The sequence below is a fragment of the Streptopelia decaocto genome (genome assembly GCF_964273445.1).
Source record: "Streptopelia decaocto genome assembly, chromosome: 27".
Lineage (NCBI taxonomy): Eukaryota > Metazoa > Chordata > Aves > Columbiformes > Columbidae > Streptopelia > Streptopelia decaocto.
The window spans coordinates 2,127,306-2,140,762 of record NC_138682.1 but is presented as its reverse complement, the minus strand read 5'-3'; the positions used below and the strand labels follow the sequence as shown (position 1 = coordinate 2,140,762).

At 61.2% G+C, this 13,457-nt stretch overlaps 1 protein-coding gene across 3 annotated transcripts; it reads left to right on the top strand.

The window, feature by feature from the left end:
* The first annotated feature begins 721 nt into the window (after positions 1-721).
* Positions 722-13,427, top strand: KANSL2 (KAT8 regulatory NSL complex subunit 2). Of its 3 annotated transcripts, none has more exons than XM_082073525.1 (10): positions 722-738; positions 2,117-2,375; positions 3,113-3,291; positions 4,768-4,882; positions 5,647-5,814; positions 6,855-7,017; positions 8,338-8,434; positions 11,009-11,262; positions 11,782-12,012; positions 12,991-13,427. In XM_082073525.1, the coding sequence occupies exons 2-10, from the start codon at positions 2,125-2,127 to the stop codon at positions 13,129-13,131; spliced, it is 1,599 nt and encodes a 532-aa protein (XP_081929651.1). In that variant the 5' UTR covers positions 722-738; positions 2,117-2,124; the 3' UTR covers positions 13,132-13,427. The 3 variants fall into 3 exon arrangements, with proteins under 3 accessions (XP_081929651.1, XP_081929649.1, XP_081929650.1); XM_082073523.1 differs by having other exon boundaries at positions 12,988-13,427; XM_082073524.1 differs by lacking the exon at positions 722-738 and adding an exon at positions 753-773 and having other exon boundaries at positions 12,988-13,427.
* The last annotated feature ends 30 nt before the right edge of the window (positions 13,428-13,457 follow it).

Here is a 13,457-nt window from a genome sequence, read left to right as displayed (position 1 = left end):
CTCCATCCCTCGCTCTGGCGGCTGCTGGGGGCTTTAGGTGGCGTTTGGTGTTGAACAACCGGAGGTGATGGATTGAGGGGGCTCAGCCCAGGGCTGGGGCTGCTTTTGGGGGGACAGAGTCCAGAGGAGCTGCCGGGGATGAGCGAGGGGCTTGGACCTGGGGTTTTGTGAAACTTACTCTACCTCAAGCTGTTTTTTTTGCACCTTGCCAGTGCCTCGGCCCTTGGTTGCCCACCCCCTGCAGCTCTGCGTGTGGTGTTTGCTCCTGGCAAAGGCCTGTCTCACGGCCCCCCCCCGCTGGCTGCTCCCCGGTTGACGTGAATCGCTTGTTTTTGCCATTAATCAGTGGGGGGAAAAATCTGCAGCTGCCCCTGGAAACCAGGAGGTGATGGGGTAGACCCGGGGGGCCTCTTGGCCCCCGGCTCGTGGCCTGGGGCCAAACCGGTGTCCTTGGGGCTACCGGGAGCTTCTCCCTTCCCGGAGTTTAAGCCCGAACCCGCTGGGGGCCGCGGGACCCCCGCGCCCCCGGTGCCGCCGCGCCCACGTGTCGCCTTCCCGCCGCGCCGCCACCACGTGACCCCCGGGGCGTGGTTGGTCCCTGCGGAGTGACGGCGGGCTCGACCAACCGCGAGCGGCACCGCCCCCGCGCCTCTCGCTGATTGGTAGCCGGGCGGGCCAGTGAGGTGGCGGGGCGGGCGCACAGCAAGGCAGCGGGGAGGCCGCGGCGGCAGCAGCGAGGTAAGATGGCGGCGGCGCTGCCCGCCCCGAGCGGGGTGCGCGGAGCCCTTGGCCGCCGCACCTGCGCGCTCCCCCGGGGTCCCGCCACCGCGCACCGGCCGGGAGGGGGGCGATTCTTCCCGTTCTCTGCTCCGGCAGCGCCGCCCGGGCCCCGCTCGGGAGCGCCCCTCACGCCCGCTGCCCGCGGACAAAATGGCGGCGCCGGGGGAGCCGGGCGGGGCGAGTGCGCGTGCGCGGGGCGGGCGGCGGAGCACGTGCGTGGGGAAACCGGGAACCGGGACGGACACCGGGAGGGGGGGCAGGTACTCAGGAGCCGCGCTGGCGCTGTGCGGGGCGGGAGGATCCTGCACTGGTGCTGTACGGGGCGGGAGGTTCCCGCACTGGTGCTGTACTGGGCGGGAGGATCCCGCACTGGTGCTGTACTGGGCGGGAGGGACCTTGTACTGGTGCTGTACCGGGAGGAGGGGATCCTGCACTGGAGGCACCCTGGACTGGTGCTGTACTGGGCAGGAACGATCCTGCACTGGTGCTGTACTGGGCAGGAGCGATCCTGCACCGGTGCTGTACTGGGCGGGAGGGACTCTGTACTGGAGGCACCCCACACTGGTGCTGTACGGGGCAGGAGTGATCCCGCACTGGTGCTGTACTGGGCGGGAGGGACCTTGTACTGGTGCTGTACCGGGAGGAGGGGATCCTGTACTGGAGGCACCCTGCACTGGTGCTGTACTGGGAGGCAGTGATCCCGCACTGGTGCTGTACTGGGAGGAGGGGATCCTTTACTGGTGCTGTACTGGGAGGAGGGGATACTGTACTGGAGGCACCCTGCCCTGGTGCTGTACTGGGACGCAGCGATCCTGCCCTGGTGCTGTACTGGGACGCAGCGATCCCGCCCTGGTGCTGTACTGGGCGGGAGGATCCCGCACTGGTGCTGTACTGGGCAGGAGCGATCCCGCACTGGGCCCTGTGGGGCTGGGGGAGCATTCCGGGGGCCCAAGACTGAAGGTGCCCCGAGGGCTGAGGGTGCCCAGCAGGACAGACAGACGGGTCCGTACTGGGCGTGCTGGGGCGGGGGCGGCGCTGGGCGAGGGGCTGGGGGTCCCCGGGGCCACGCGTCCCCGTGGGGCAGCGCTCGCTGTGCCCACACCGTGGCGTGGGTGTCCCTGCTCGGGAGCTGAGGTGAGCGAGTTGTGCTTCACTGTGTGCAGAAATGCTGCTGCAGACCTAAAATCCCTCAGACTTTGGGGGAAAAATATTTCCAGGAGCAGCTTCATCTCCCACCCGTCCCCGGGGGACAAAGAGTTTTGTTGGCAGAGGTGGCTCATTCTATTTATGAGTAGTTTCTTTCCTCCCTTTTCACCGCTCTGTGTCTCCCGAGCAGGCGCCGCCATGAACAGGATTCGGATCCACGTTTTGCCGTCGAGCCGGGGCCGCCTGACGCCGGTGCCGCGGGCGCCGGAGCCGCTGGCGTGCGCCTTCAGCCAGCGGCCGTGCTCCCAGCCGCGCCTGGACGGCCAGGATTTCTGCATCAAGCACATCCTCGAGGACCGCAGCGCCCCGTTCAAGCAGTGCAGCTACGTCTCCACCAAGAACGGGCGGCGATGTCCCAACGCTGCGCCCAAAACGGAGAAGAAGGATGGGTGAGTGGCTCTGTGTTTCTAATTAAAAGGCGCAGGAGAGGGTCCTTCATTCGGCTGCCGTGCTTGTGTTACTCAGCCTCTTTCTCCCTCTTTCTGAAGCGTTTTAAGTTAAATAAAGACTCTATGGGCTCTGTGTGGAGTCGTCGGTCTGCAGTGACCCGGCTCCTTTATCAGGGCTCAGGTTTAACGTCCCGCTCTCCGGGCTCGTGGTCGATGCTCAGCACACACGCTCTGCTCGTGTGTTCTGTGGGCTCGATGACCTGGTTGTGCGTCTTGTTCTGTGACGCGTGTTAAATGCTCTGCCTGTGCGGGTGGAAGGGCCCGGAACGTTTATCGATAGCAGTGAGTGCGTCAGCGCCGTTCTGCTTACGGGAGCGCTGACCCGTGTTTCGTTCTCCGAGGCTACGGGGACGTGGACACTCAGGCTCTTGGTCCCTCTGCCACCACGCTCAGCGTGGAAACCGAGCGTCCCGTGTGGACGTTGGGGTGCAGAATCACCTCTCTGAAAAGCTCTTTGCTCTCCCGGCTGCTGTGGCCACTGGCTCCACCGCCAGAAGTGGCGTTTCACACGCGCCACGCCAGGCTCTGGCGTTTCCGAGCTGTCCCCGCGGCGCGTGGTGGCGTTTGCCGCGAGATTTGGGGACACGCATCCCAGGCGCCGTTTCTCGCTGTGTTGCTTGTTCGTTTTGCTGCCCGCGGGCCCAGAGCCGTAACGAGCTCGTGGTTGATTCCCGCAGCGCGTCGTTCTGCGCGGAGCACGCCCGGCGGAACGCGCTGGCGCTCCAGGCTCAGATGAAGAAGTCCAATCCCGGGCCTGTCAGCGAGACGCTCCTCTGCCAGCTCAGCTCGTACGCCAGACCGGAGCTGGGCGCCCCGAGCGCCGAGAGCAGCCGCAGCGAGGCCAGTCGCATCCTGGGTAAGGATTGGGAGCCAAAACCAGTGAGGGAGGACCTGGAGTTCTCCATTCCTGCAAAAGCTGGGAGCCCGTGGCTTGGACAAGTGTACCCTGCAGCGCTCCAGGCTGGGCGCAGAGTGGCTGCAGAGCAGTCAGGCAGAAAGGGACCTGGGGGACTAATGGACAGGAAGCTCAACATGAGCCAAGTGTGCCCAGGTGGCCAAGAAGGCCAATGGTGTCCTGTCCTGTATCCAAACCAGCGTGGTCAGCAGGACAGGGCAGTGACCCTTCCCCTGTGCTCTGCACTGGGGAGGCCACACCTGGAGTGTTGTGGTCAGTTCTGGGCCCCTCAGCTCAGGAAAGAGATTGAAGTGCTGGAGCGGGTCCAGAGAAGAGCAACAAGACTGGGGAAGGGATTGAACACAAGCCCTATGGGGAGAGGCTGAGGGAGCTGGGCTTGTTTAGTCTGGAGAAGAGGAGGCTTAGAGCTGAGCTCAGCACTCTCTAGAACTACCTGAAGGGCAGTTCCAGCCAGGTGGGGATTGGGCTCTTCTCCCAGGCATCAGCAATAGGACAAGGGGCCATGGGCTTCAACTCTGCCAGGGGAAACTGAGGCTGGAGATGAGAAAGCAATTCTGTGCAGAGAGAGTGGTCAGGCATTGGAATGGCTGCCCAGGGAGGTGCTGGACTCACCGTCCTGGAGGTTTTTAAGCTGAGATTGGACATGGCGCTTAGTGCCATGATCTAGTCAATGGACTGGAGTTGGACCAAGGGTTGGACTCGATGATCTCTGAGGGCTTTTCCAACCCAGTCCATTCTGTGATTCTGTGTGGAAATATCACTTCCTAAATCCAGTGAAGACAGGGGGCCGTGGGACTGTGTTCTGCAAGCCCTGGAGTGTCTTGCATGTTCCTCACTAGACCAGTCGCTCTGCCGGACCCAAATCCTGCAGGTTTTCGTTCTTGCAGTCGCAGAATGGAAACGTGAGCTGGATTCCTGCTGTGCTGCTTTGTATCCAGCGGTGCCCGTCAAACGCTGGTTTGGTGGGACCAGCTGGCACTTCATGGTTCTTGAGTAGGGAGAAATCACCGAATCACAGAATAGTTTGGGTTGAAGGGACATTCAGGTGTCACCTTATGCCATGAGCAGGGACATCTTCAGCAGCTCAGGGTGCTCAGAGCCCCGTCCAGCCTGGCCTGGGATGTCTCCAGGGATGCTTCATCCACCACCTCTCTGGCCAACCTGGGCCAGGCTCTCACCGCCCTCAGGGCCAACAGTTGCCTTTTCCCCAGCCTGAATCTCCCCTCGCTCCACAGGAGTTTTGTGTCATGTCCACACAGGTTTCCTTTTGCTTTTCCATGTCTCCCACTGCACCGGGGAGAAGTTTCTCCTGGCAAGAAGCTGCTTGAGTGGTGGAGCTGAGCTCCTGCTGTCCCCATTTGTCCAGCACCACGCCGGGGGCCGTGTCCTGTCGCTCAGAGCAACTTGTCTTTGCAGACGAGGACAGCTGGAGCGACGGCGAGCAGGACCCGCTCACGGTGGAGCAGACGTGGCGGGGGGACCCGGACAGCGAGGCCGACAGCATCGACAGCGACCAGGAGGATCCCTTGAAGTGAGTTGGCTGCTGGAGGCTGCAGATTCCACACACACACACATACACGTGTAGCGTGCGGAACGTTCTGAACCGCGTGGTGCCAGAGGAGGTAGCAGTTCCCTTAACGAGGTGATGTTATTAATGAGGTTGTGCCTTGTGAGTTGCTCGGTGTGAATGCTCATGGAGCTGGTGGTTCCTCTGGGAACTTGAGGTGCTTGAGGTGCTGGAGCGAGTGGAGAGAAGGGAACGGAGCTGGTGAGGGGCTGGAGCACAAGTGTGATGGAGCGGCTGAGGGACCTGGGGGGTTCAGCTGGAGAACAGGAGCTGAGGGGAGCTGGTGGTTCCTCTGGGAAGCATTTGGTGGTTCAGCGGTCTCTGGGTGATATCTTAAATCTCTGAAAACCAGTACAGGGTGTTTCAAAAAGACGGCGCCCGCTTGAAATCACAACACAAGGTGTTTTGGGTCTGTCTTTTTAGAATCATTCTGGTTGAAAGAGACCCTTGAGATCATGGGGTCCAACCATAACCCACCCCTGGCACTGCCCCATGTCCTGAGAACCTCATGTGTCCAACCCTCCATGGACGGTGACTCCACCGCTGCCCTGGGCAGCCTTTTCAACGCCCCACAGCCCTTTGGGGTAGAAATTATTCCTAAACCACGCTGTATTTCTGCTCACCCGTGGATCCATTCATCAGCCCGTGTGTCTGATCGCGTCCACGTCACTCAGCGGGGACGCAGCCCCGAGGGCCCCTCCGCAACGTCCCCGCGCGGTGTTTTCCAGGCACGCTGGCGTGTACACGGCTGAGGAGGTGGCTCTGATCATGCGCGAGAAGCTGATCCGCCTGCAGTCTCTGTACATCGACCAGTTCAAACGGCTCCAGCACCTGCTCAAGGAGAAGAAGCGCCGCTACCTGCACAGCCGCAAGGGAGAGCACGAGGCCATAGGCAAGTACCCATCCAGGTGCTCGCTGCTCGCGTTCCTCCTTCCTTCCTTCTCCGAAACGCACCCACAACTCTGTGGTTTTAATATTTGCCCTTTGTAAAGCGGATTTCTGAGCAGCACCGTCTTGTAAAGGGTGAGAATTACCCCAGGTCTGCGTCTCGGTGTTTCTCTGGCCGTGTGCCCAGAGATCGGTATCGTCTGGGTTAGAAAGGCCGCCGGATTTCTTTGCTCTTCAAAGTTCGCGGCGCTGTCAGGAAATGAGACGACAAAGCTCATTCTGAGACAAAAGTGCTTTTTTTTGTCTGGGATTTCCTGGTTCGGGGGGTTGAGAAACAAAAGAATTGATTCATCCGTAAGGTCCTGTGTGTGTGGGCAGAAGTTTGGTCCCGTTTTTGCACCACGACTGTTGCGGTGACATGACCCTCCATAGCGTTTGTGCCTCGCTTGGGTTTCCCTGCGCAGAACGGAGCCGGAGTTCACGTTCAGCAGAGGTTGTACAGCGCTAAAAACGCCTTCTCCAGCCTAGTCTTATAATAGCCCATCCTGGAAAATGGCATAATATGGCTCGGTCTTGAGTAAAAATAACCGTAAGTTGGGTACATAACAATTTTGGAGAACTCTTTTTAGCAAACCAGTCATAGAAAAGCAGATCCCAAGCGTCGCCCTGTAATTAGGGCTGGGAGTGCTTACTGGAAGCTTCCAGAACTTGCAGAGGAGCAAGCTGAAGTTTGGCAAACTGCTGTTCTTCTGCCTGCAGAAATCACATTTGGAGTGGCCAAATGATTTTAAAAGACGCTTAAAAATATTCGGTCGCCTCCTCGTGTGCATGGAGTGTCACGATGGAGTTTGCTTTGTCATCCTCTTACGCAATGGAAAGGTTTTCTTGGTTATATGTGCAGTTCTTCCTGCTGCTTCGCTCCGGGCGCCGACATCTGTGTCATGGATCAGCTCTTGGAGCTCTCGACAGCCAGTTTTGGCGCCTGATACCAAGAAAATGTGGCAGGTGGGGTGGTGTTTTCTGAGCCTCTGTCTCTCTGTGCAGGCAGCAGCCTCCTGACGGGCCCCGAGGGGCTGATGGCCAAGGAACGGGAGAACCTGAAGCGTCTCAAGTGCCTGCGGCGCTACCGGCAGCGTTACGGCGTGGAGGCCCTGCTGCACCGGCAGCTGCGCGAGCGCAGGATGTTGGCGACCGACGGCGCGGCCCAGCAGGTCTGTGCGGCTCCGGCTGCGGTTCCAGAGCTGTTCTGTCATCGATTCCTGGGGGGAAAAGGCCCTGGGGGTGTTGGTGCCAGCGGCTGAACATGAGCCAGCGTGTGCACAGGTGGCCAAGAGGCCACCAGCATCCTGGCTGGTCCCAGCACTGGTGTGGCCAGCAGGCCCAGGGCAGTGACCGTCCCTGTGCTGGCACCTGGGGAGGCCAAACCACCAATCCTGGGGGCAGTTTTGGGCCCCTCATGCCAAGAAAGAGCTTGAGGTGCTGGAGCGAGTGGAGAGAAGGGAACGGAGCTGGTGAGGGGCTGGAGCACAAGTGTGATGGAGACTGAGGGACCTGGGGGTTCAGCTGGAGAACAGGAGCTGAGGGGAGACCTTCTGATCTCTGAACTGCCTGAAAGGAGCTTGGAGCCAGGGGGGTCGGGCTCTGCTCCCCAGGAACAAGCGCCAGGAGCAGAGGAAACGGCCTCAAGTTGCGCCAGGGGAGGTTGAGGTTGGATTTAGGAACAATTTCTTCCCCAAAGGGCTGTGGGGCATTGAACAGGCTGCCCAGGGCAGTGCTGGAGTCACCATCCCTGGAGGGTTGGACAGACGGACATGAGGTTCTCAGGACATGGGGCAGGGACAGGGGTGGGTAAGGGTCGGACTTGATGATCTTGAGGGGCTTTTCCAACCGAAGTGATTCAGTGATTGCTGGTTCACTCTGGCCCTGCCCGTGTAACATCCCGTCTCCAAGGCCGTGGAGATCTGGGCCTGGCCAGACTCGCTATCTGCACATTGGCTGCAACGCTGGGGGCTCCGACACCTGAAATGGGCACCAGAACGGCCAGAGTTCCAGTGTGGGGTTGGAGAACTTTCCCTGTAGGACGGGAGGGCTCAGCTTGATTTTCAGCCCTGAAAAACTGATGGAAAACATCCCTTATAATGGTGCAACCCAGACAACTCGAGCCATGGGGACCCTAAGGCAGCCCCTTGCATCACACCAGCCCAAATTCAAAGCTGTCCTCAGTTATTTCTTTGTAATCATCTTAAAATTCAAAGCATTCCCTTAACCGACTTCTAAAAGTTAAAAGATAAGGCTGAGAAGCCTCATTCTCTGGGCAATACATCTGAGGTGAAGTTCTGCCCATTGCACTCGAGTGGTGCCTCGTTATCTCGGCTCTGTTTAATGAAACTTGAAGGGGAAGGACGTAACGAGGAGCCGGAGTGGAGGCGAGAGATGGGTCCTGGCGCGATTTGCAAGCAGGACGCGGGTGTTGTGTTGTGTTATGTTGTATTGTATTGTATTGTGTTGTGTCTGAGCTCTCCTCTCCGCAGGCTCACACCACCCGCTCCAGCCAGCGCTGTTTGGCCTTTGTCAACGACGTCCGATGCTCCAACCCGTCGCTGCCCATGACCAGGCACTGCCTCACACGTATCCTTTGATCCGCCCGCGCGCCTGGCTGATCCTCCTTGCCATTTTAATCTCTTTGGCCCTAAATCAAGGCCACCGGTTTGCCGTAGCCGTTGGTTTCAAGCAGGAGCCCAGAGGAAACGGCTCCCGGTCTGTTGGCGCTCCCGGCCCATGGAGCCGCCGATTCGTGTGGGAGCGACAGGAACCCGGGCTCGGTGTCACCTCTGCTGCCCCGGGGCCTGCGCCCGCTCGGAAGCGACACGGGAACCTCCCGGAGCCCGAGGGAGGCACGGGGTGCGTTTTTGGCTGTGGAAGCACATCTGGTCGGCTTGGGTGCCAACAGCCACCCCGAGCGCGGTTCGGAGCTCCCGGGACGCGTCCGCTGTGAGGGTGTTTGTAGGAGCCGGTGTCCGGCTGCTGCAGCGTGTGCTCGGGGATTTTTGGGGAGGATCTGCGTGAGGACACGGTTTCCAGCCCCTTTGGGGCCGCCGTGGGTCGGCTCAATCTCCTTTTACTCCTTGACGGGTTCGCGCACACGTGAGCAGCCTCCAGCTCCCGAAACAGCCTTTTTGTGAGCGCCAGGGATCCCCTCAAGCGCAGGGATTGTCACCGCAGTGCAGGATCCACGGTTCCCCAGGGATCCCCTCAAGCTCAGGGATCGTAACCCCAGCGCAGGATCCCCGGGATCCCCTCAAGCTCAGGGATCATCACCCCAGCACAGGATCCCATGGTTCCCCCGGGATCCCCTCAGGCTCAGGGGTCGTTGCCCCAGCGCAGGATCCCCAGGATCCCCTCAAGCTCAGGGATCGTCACCCCAGCGCAGGATCCCCAGGATCCCCTCAAGCTCAGGGATCGTCAGCCCAGCACAGGATCTGTGGTTCCCCGGGATCCCCTCAAGCTCAGGGATCGTCACCCCAGTGCAGGATCCCCAGGATCCCCTCAAGCTCAGGGATCATCCCCCCAGCGTGGGATCTGCAGTTCCCCCAGGATCCCCTCAAGCTCAGGGATCGTCACCCCAGTGCAGGATCCCTGGGATCCCCTCAAGCTCAGGGATCATCCCCCCAGCACGGGATCCGCGGTTCCCCGGGCGATTCGGGTGCGGGTGGGAGGGCGCCCGTGTCCGGGAGCCGTCGGGTCCCGTCAGCGAGCAGCGCAGAGCCGGCGGCCGGGCAGGACGAGCTCTTCATTTCGCCGGCGTTTTTCTTCTTTGATTCCCGAAGCTGGCAGAACCGCCTCCGCTCTGCGCAGGGAGCAGGAAGCCGCCTTTGTTTTCTCTCTGGTGACCATCTACTTCAAAACACCGACAGGATAAAGACCTTTAAAACGCTCCGAGCGAGTCGCTGTTCGCAGCTGCCTCGCGTCGGGCGGGAGTGGAAAAAGGGAGTTTGATTTTCAGCCGACTTTCACTGCCACAAACAAGGTCTTACTTTGCTTTAGCCCCGCCGAGCGATAACATCTGCAGTCTGGAGGCTCTTGGGCTTTGTTTGCTTTTCAGCAGCCGGATTGTTTGTGACAATGCGGCGAAAACACCGAACCCAGCCGGGCTGGTGGGCTCCGGGTGGAGATTTTTGTGCCGTCCCGGCGAATCCGTGTGTTTTGGCTACTGATAAAGTCGGTGCTTGACCTGGGAGTCGTTTGGGGAGGTGAAAATTGCTTCCCCCACCACGGTGCTTGTGCAGAGACGTTTTCCGGCTGCTCCGGCCGTTCTCCCCACAACCCGCCGAGTCGTCGTATCGGCGCCTCCGCAGCCGCCTCGGCGCAGGGACGAGGAACCGATAGATCTGAAACCCGGGCGGCTTAAACCGGGTTAAATTTAGCACCGTTCACAGTTGGCGTGGGTTTGCTTGGCTTGCTTTTCCTCTCCCACTCTGTGAAGGGGAAACCACAGCGCCACCCCCAAACCTCCAGGGGAGTCGGGTGGTTATTTGGGTGGGTTTGAAATTGTGTCCTGCTTGATGGGCTTGCCATGCAGCCCCAGCACCGCGTTGGGGTCGTGGAGGTTGCGCCTCATTCTGCCCCAGGGTGACGCGTCTCGGCTGGTTTTGCAGCACTAAGGAGCCCCAAAACAAGGTGATTTTACTCAGCCTCTTGAGCAGCTGCGGCAACGGGTCCGGAGCCCCACGAAACACGCTTGGAGCAGCACGGGCTTTGCTCCGTAGCTCCTCTTTGCCGCTGGACGATGCGACGGGAGCGGAGCTTCTGTTTGCGATTAAAGGCAGGAAATCCCATTTACACCTTTGGCAGGAATCGGGTTTTCCATTGGGAAGGAAAACGCGCTGGGAAGTTCGAAAGACCGGAACAAAAGCGGCTGCGGGCAGAGCTTTGTGTGCTCCTGATGCACTGGGGTGCGTGCAGGTGCCTTTTAGATGGATTTGTGCAGCGAAAAGTGAGCTTGTGCGTTTGGAATATCCTCATCTGGGGGTGCTGTGCAGGGATCCAGCTCCATCTCCCAGCATCACGGGGAGGTTGTCGCTCTTGTCCCTTGTTTTCCGTTGTGCAAATGGCACTTGGTGCGACTCCTGACCGTGGGGTGCGTGTCGAGCGCTTTGCCTCTGGGTGCGTGTGTGGTGTTTGCCCTTGACCGCAACTCCCCAGATATCTGCCAGGACGCCAACCAGACGCTGTTCAAGCCGTGCCAAGGCTCAGAGGAGGTTCCCTGCAACAAGCCGGTCCCCGTCAGCCTGGCCGAGGAGCCGTGCTGCCCGCTGCACCTCCGCCTGCCCCCGCAGCTGTACGTCCCGGAGCAGGGCCCGCCCGGCCCCGCCGAGCTGCCCGCGGCGCCCGCCGAGCTGTACCTGAGCGCGGCCGAGCTGCAGCCCAGCGAGAGCCTGCCCCTGGAGTTCAGCGACGTGAGTCCCGCTGGAAAACCCGCTCCCTTTTCATCCCATACCCCAAAATCCCGCTGGAACGCGCCGCGAACGGGCTGCGGCTCCGCTGCAGCATGGGGGTTTGGGAGCTGGTTGTTTCCATAGGGTTCGAACATCGTGGTGACTGTGCTTTAGAAGGGCAGTGCCCCCATTTAAATCCGTATTTAGGGGCTTTTTGAAAAGGGGAATACATGAGGATTTTAATCCCCGGATTATTCTCATGTCCTGATTGCATGTTAAGACCACATGCTTCAAATCCTTGGAAATGTATTTCAACAAAAAAATACCGTGGTTGTTTGGAGCTGCTCCTATATAACAGTTTATCTCCCCCAGCCCGTCCTTGGTGAGGGTCCCCCGCTCCGTGCGGGGTTTGGGTGCTCCGGGCAGCACCCGGTGCTTCTCTCGTCCCCGTGCCCGCTGCTCTGCCTGCGATGGAGCGGACTCAAGTTTGTCTCCTTGGGATGCCACCCATGTCTGAGCTGCTCCTGTTTTCTCTCCCAGGACCTGGACGTGGTGGGCGATGGCATGCAGTGTCCCCCGTCCCCCCTGCTCTTCGATCCGTCCGTCACCCTCGATCAGTCGCTCCGAGACGTCCCCGAGGCTCCCATAGACATCCTGGCGCTGGAGGAGCCGCCGCACCCGGGTGTCCCCGCGGCCTCCGCCGAACGCGGCGGCTCCTCTGCCCGCGGCTTCTCCGCGCTCACCGGGCCCGCGGCCGAGCTGCCGCCACAGGTACGGCCATCACAGGACCCACCGTCCCTGGGGACATGTCATCATGTCATCAACTCCCCGTGTCCCCTCTGGCTGTGCCGCCGGCCCCTTGGGGGTCACCCCCCCACGCAGCGGGTTCAGACCGTGTCACACCCACGGTCTGGATGGTGTTAAGAGTGTCTGGGGTGGCAGCCAGAGCTTGTCCCCGACGGGGTGCTCGGTGCCACCCTCTTCCCGCACGTGGGACAGTGTGTGGGACGTGGCGGGGACGTCTCGCAGGCTGGGGACCCCCACTGTGCGCAGCTGGGGGCTCTGGGGGAGCAAAGGGCGGCTGCTCGCTCTTGGGTTGAGTCTCATCCCTTGGAACTCGCTCCATGTCCCACCCAGAGCCTGGAGCTTCCTCAGCACGCATCCGCGGGGTCTTGGCTGTGGATGTGTCCTTGGATGCCCTGTCCTGTGTCCCTTGTCACCCCTCCAACGCTGTCCCTGCAGCTCAGGGGTCCCTGCAGCCGCTCTCCTCTTGTCACCCCTCCAACGCTGTCCCTGCAGCTCAGGGGTCCCTACAGCCGCTCTCCTCTTGTCACCCCTCCAACACTGTCCCTGCAGCTCAGGGGTCCCTACAGCCGCTCTCCTCTTGTCACCCCTCCAACGCCGTCCCTGCAGCTCAGGGGTCCCCGCAGCCACTCTGCTCTTGTCACCCCTCCAACACTGTCCCTGCAGCTCAGGGGTCCCTACAGCCGCTCTCCTGTGCTGGGAGCCAAATGTTGTAGTGGGGGGACCCCACCCCCCAAACAACACCCCGGGCCCTCACTGAAGACCCCCGGTTTGCCGTAGCCGTTGGTTTCAAGCAGGAGCCCAGAGGAAACGTCTCCCGGTCTGTTGGTGCTCCCGGCCCGTGGAGCCGCCAATTCGTGTGGGAGTGACAGGAACCCGGGCTCGGTGTCACCTCTGCCCCTGCGGGTCCCGCTGCAGCCACCCCGTCTCTTCTGTCCCCAGCAGAGCCACCCGCCGCTGGCAGCGTGTCACCCGGGGCCCAGGGACGACCGGCACGTGGAGGAAGCATCGTCATCCTCATCCTCCTCCGCTCAGGCCTGCGGAGCGGCCGCCAACGGGAGCCTGGAGCCGGGGTCGCTGAGCTGAGGGACGCGCGTGGAACCCCGCGGGTGCCACGGTCACCGACAACACTGACTGAGCTGCTGCTGTGGGGGCTGGAACCCCCAGCGGGGACCCCCCACCCTCCGTGTCCCCGACCCTCCGTCCCCCAGCTCTGCCTGTCCCCACGGTGGGGGGAGAAGCTGCCAAAGGACTCTGGGGGGACACGGGGCAGATCTGTCACCAGGGCGGTTGTGGGGAGGGGTCAGGGCCCTGTGTGCCGCCGGGAGGGCCCCGAGGGGGCTCGGTGAGAATTTTGGTTCCCTCCTGTGGGTGCCCCCCACAATAAAGCCATGGAGGGGGGTGCCAAGTGT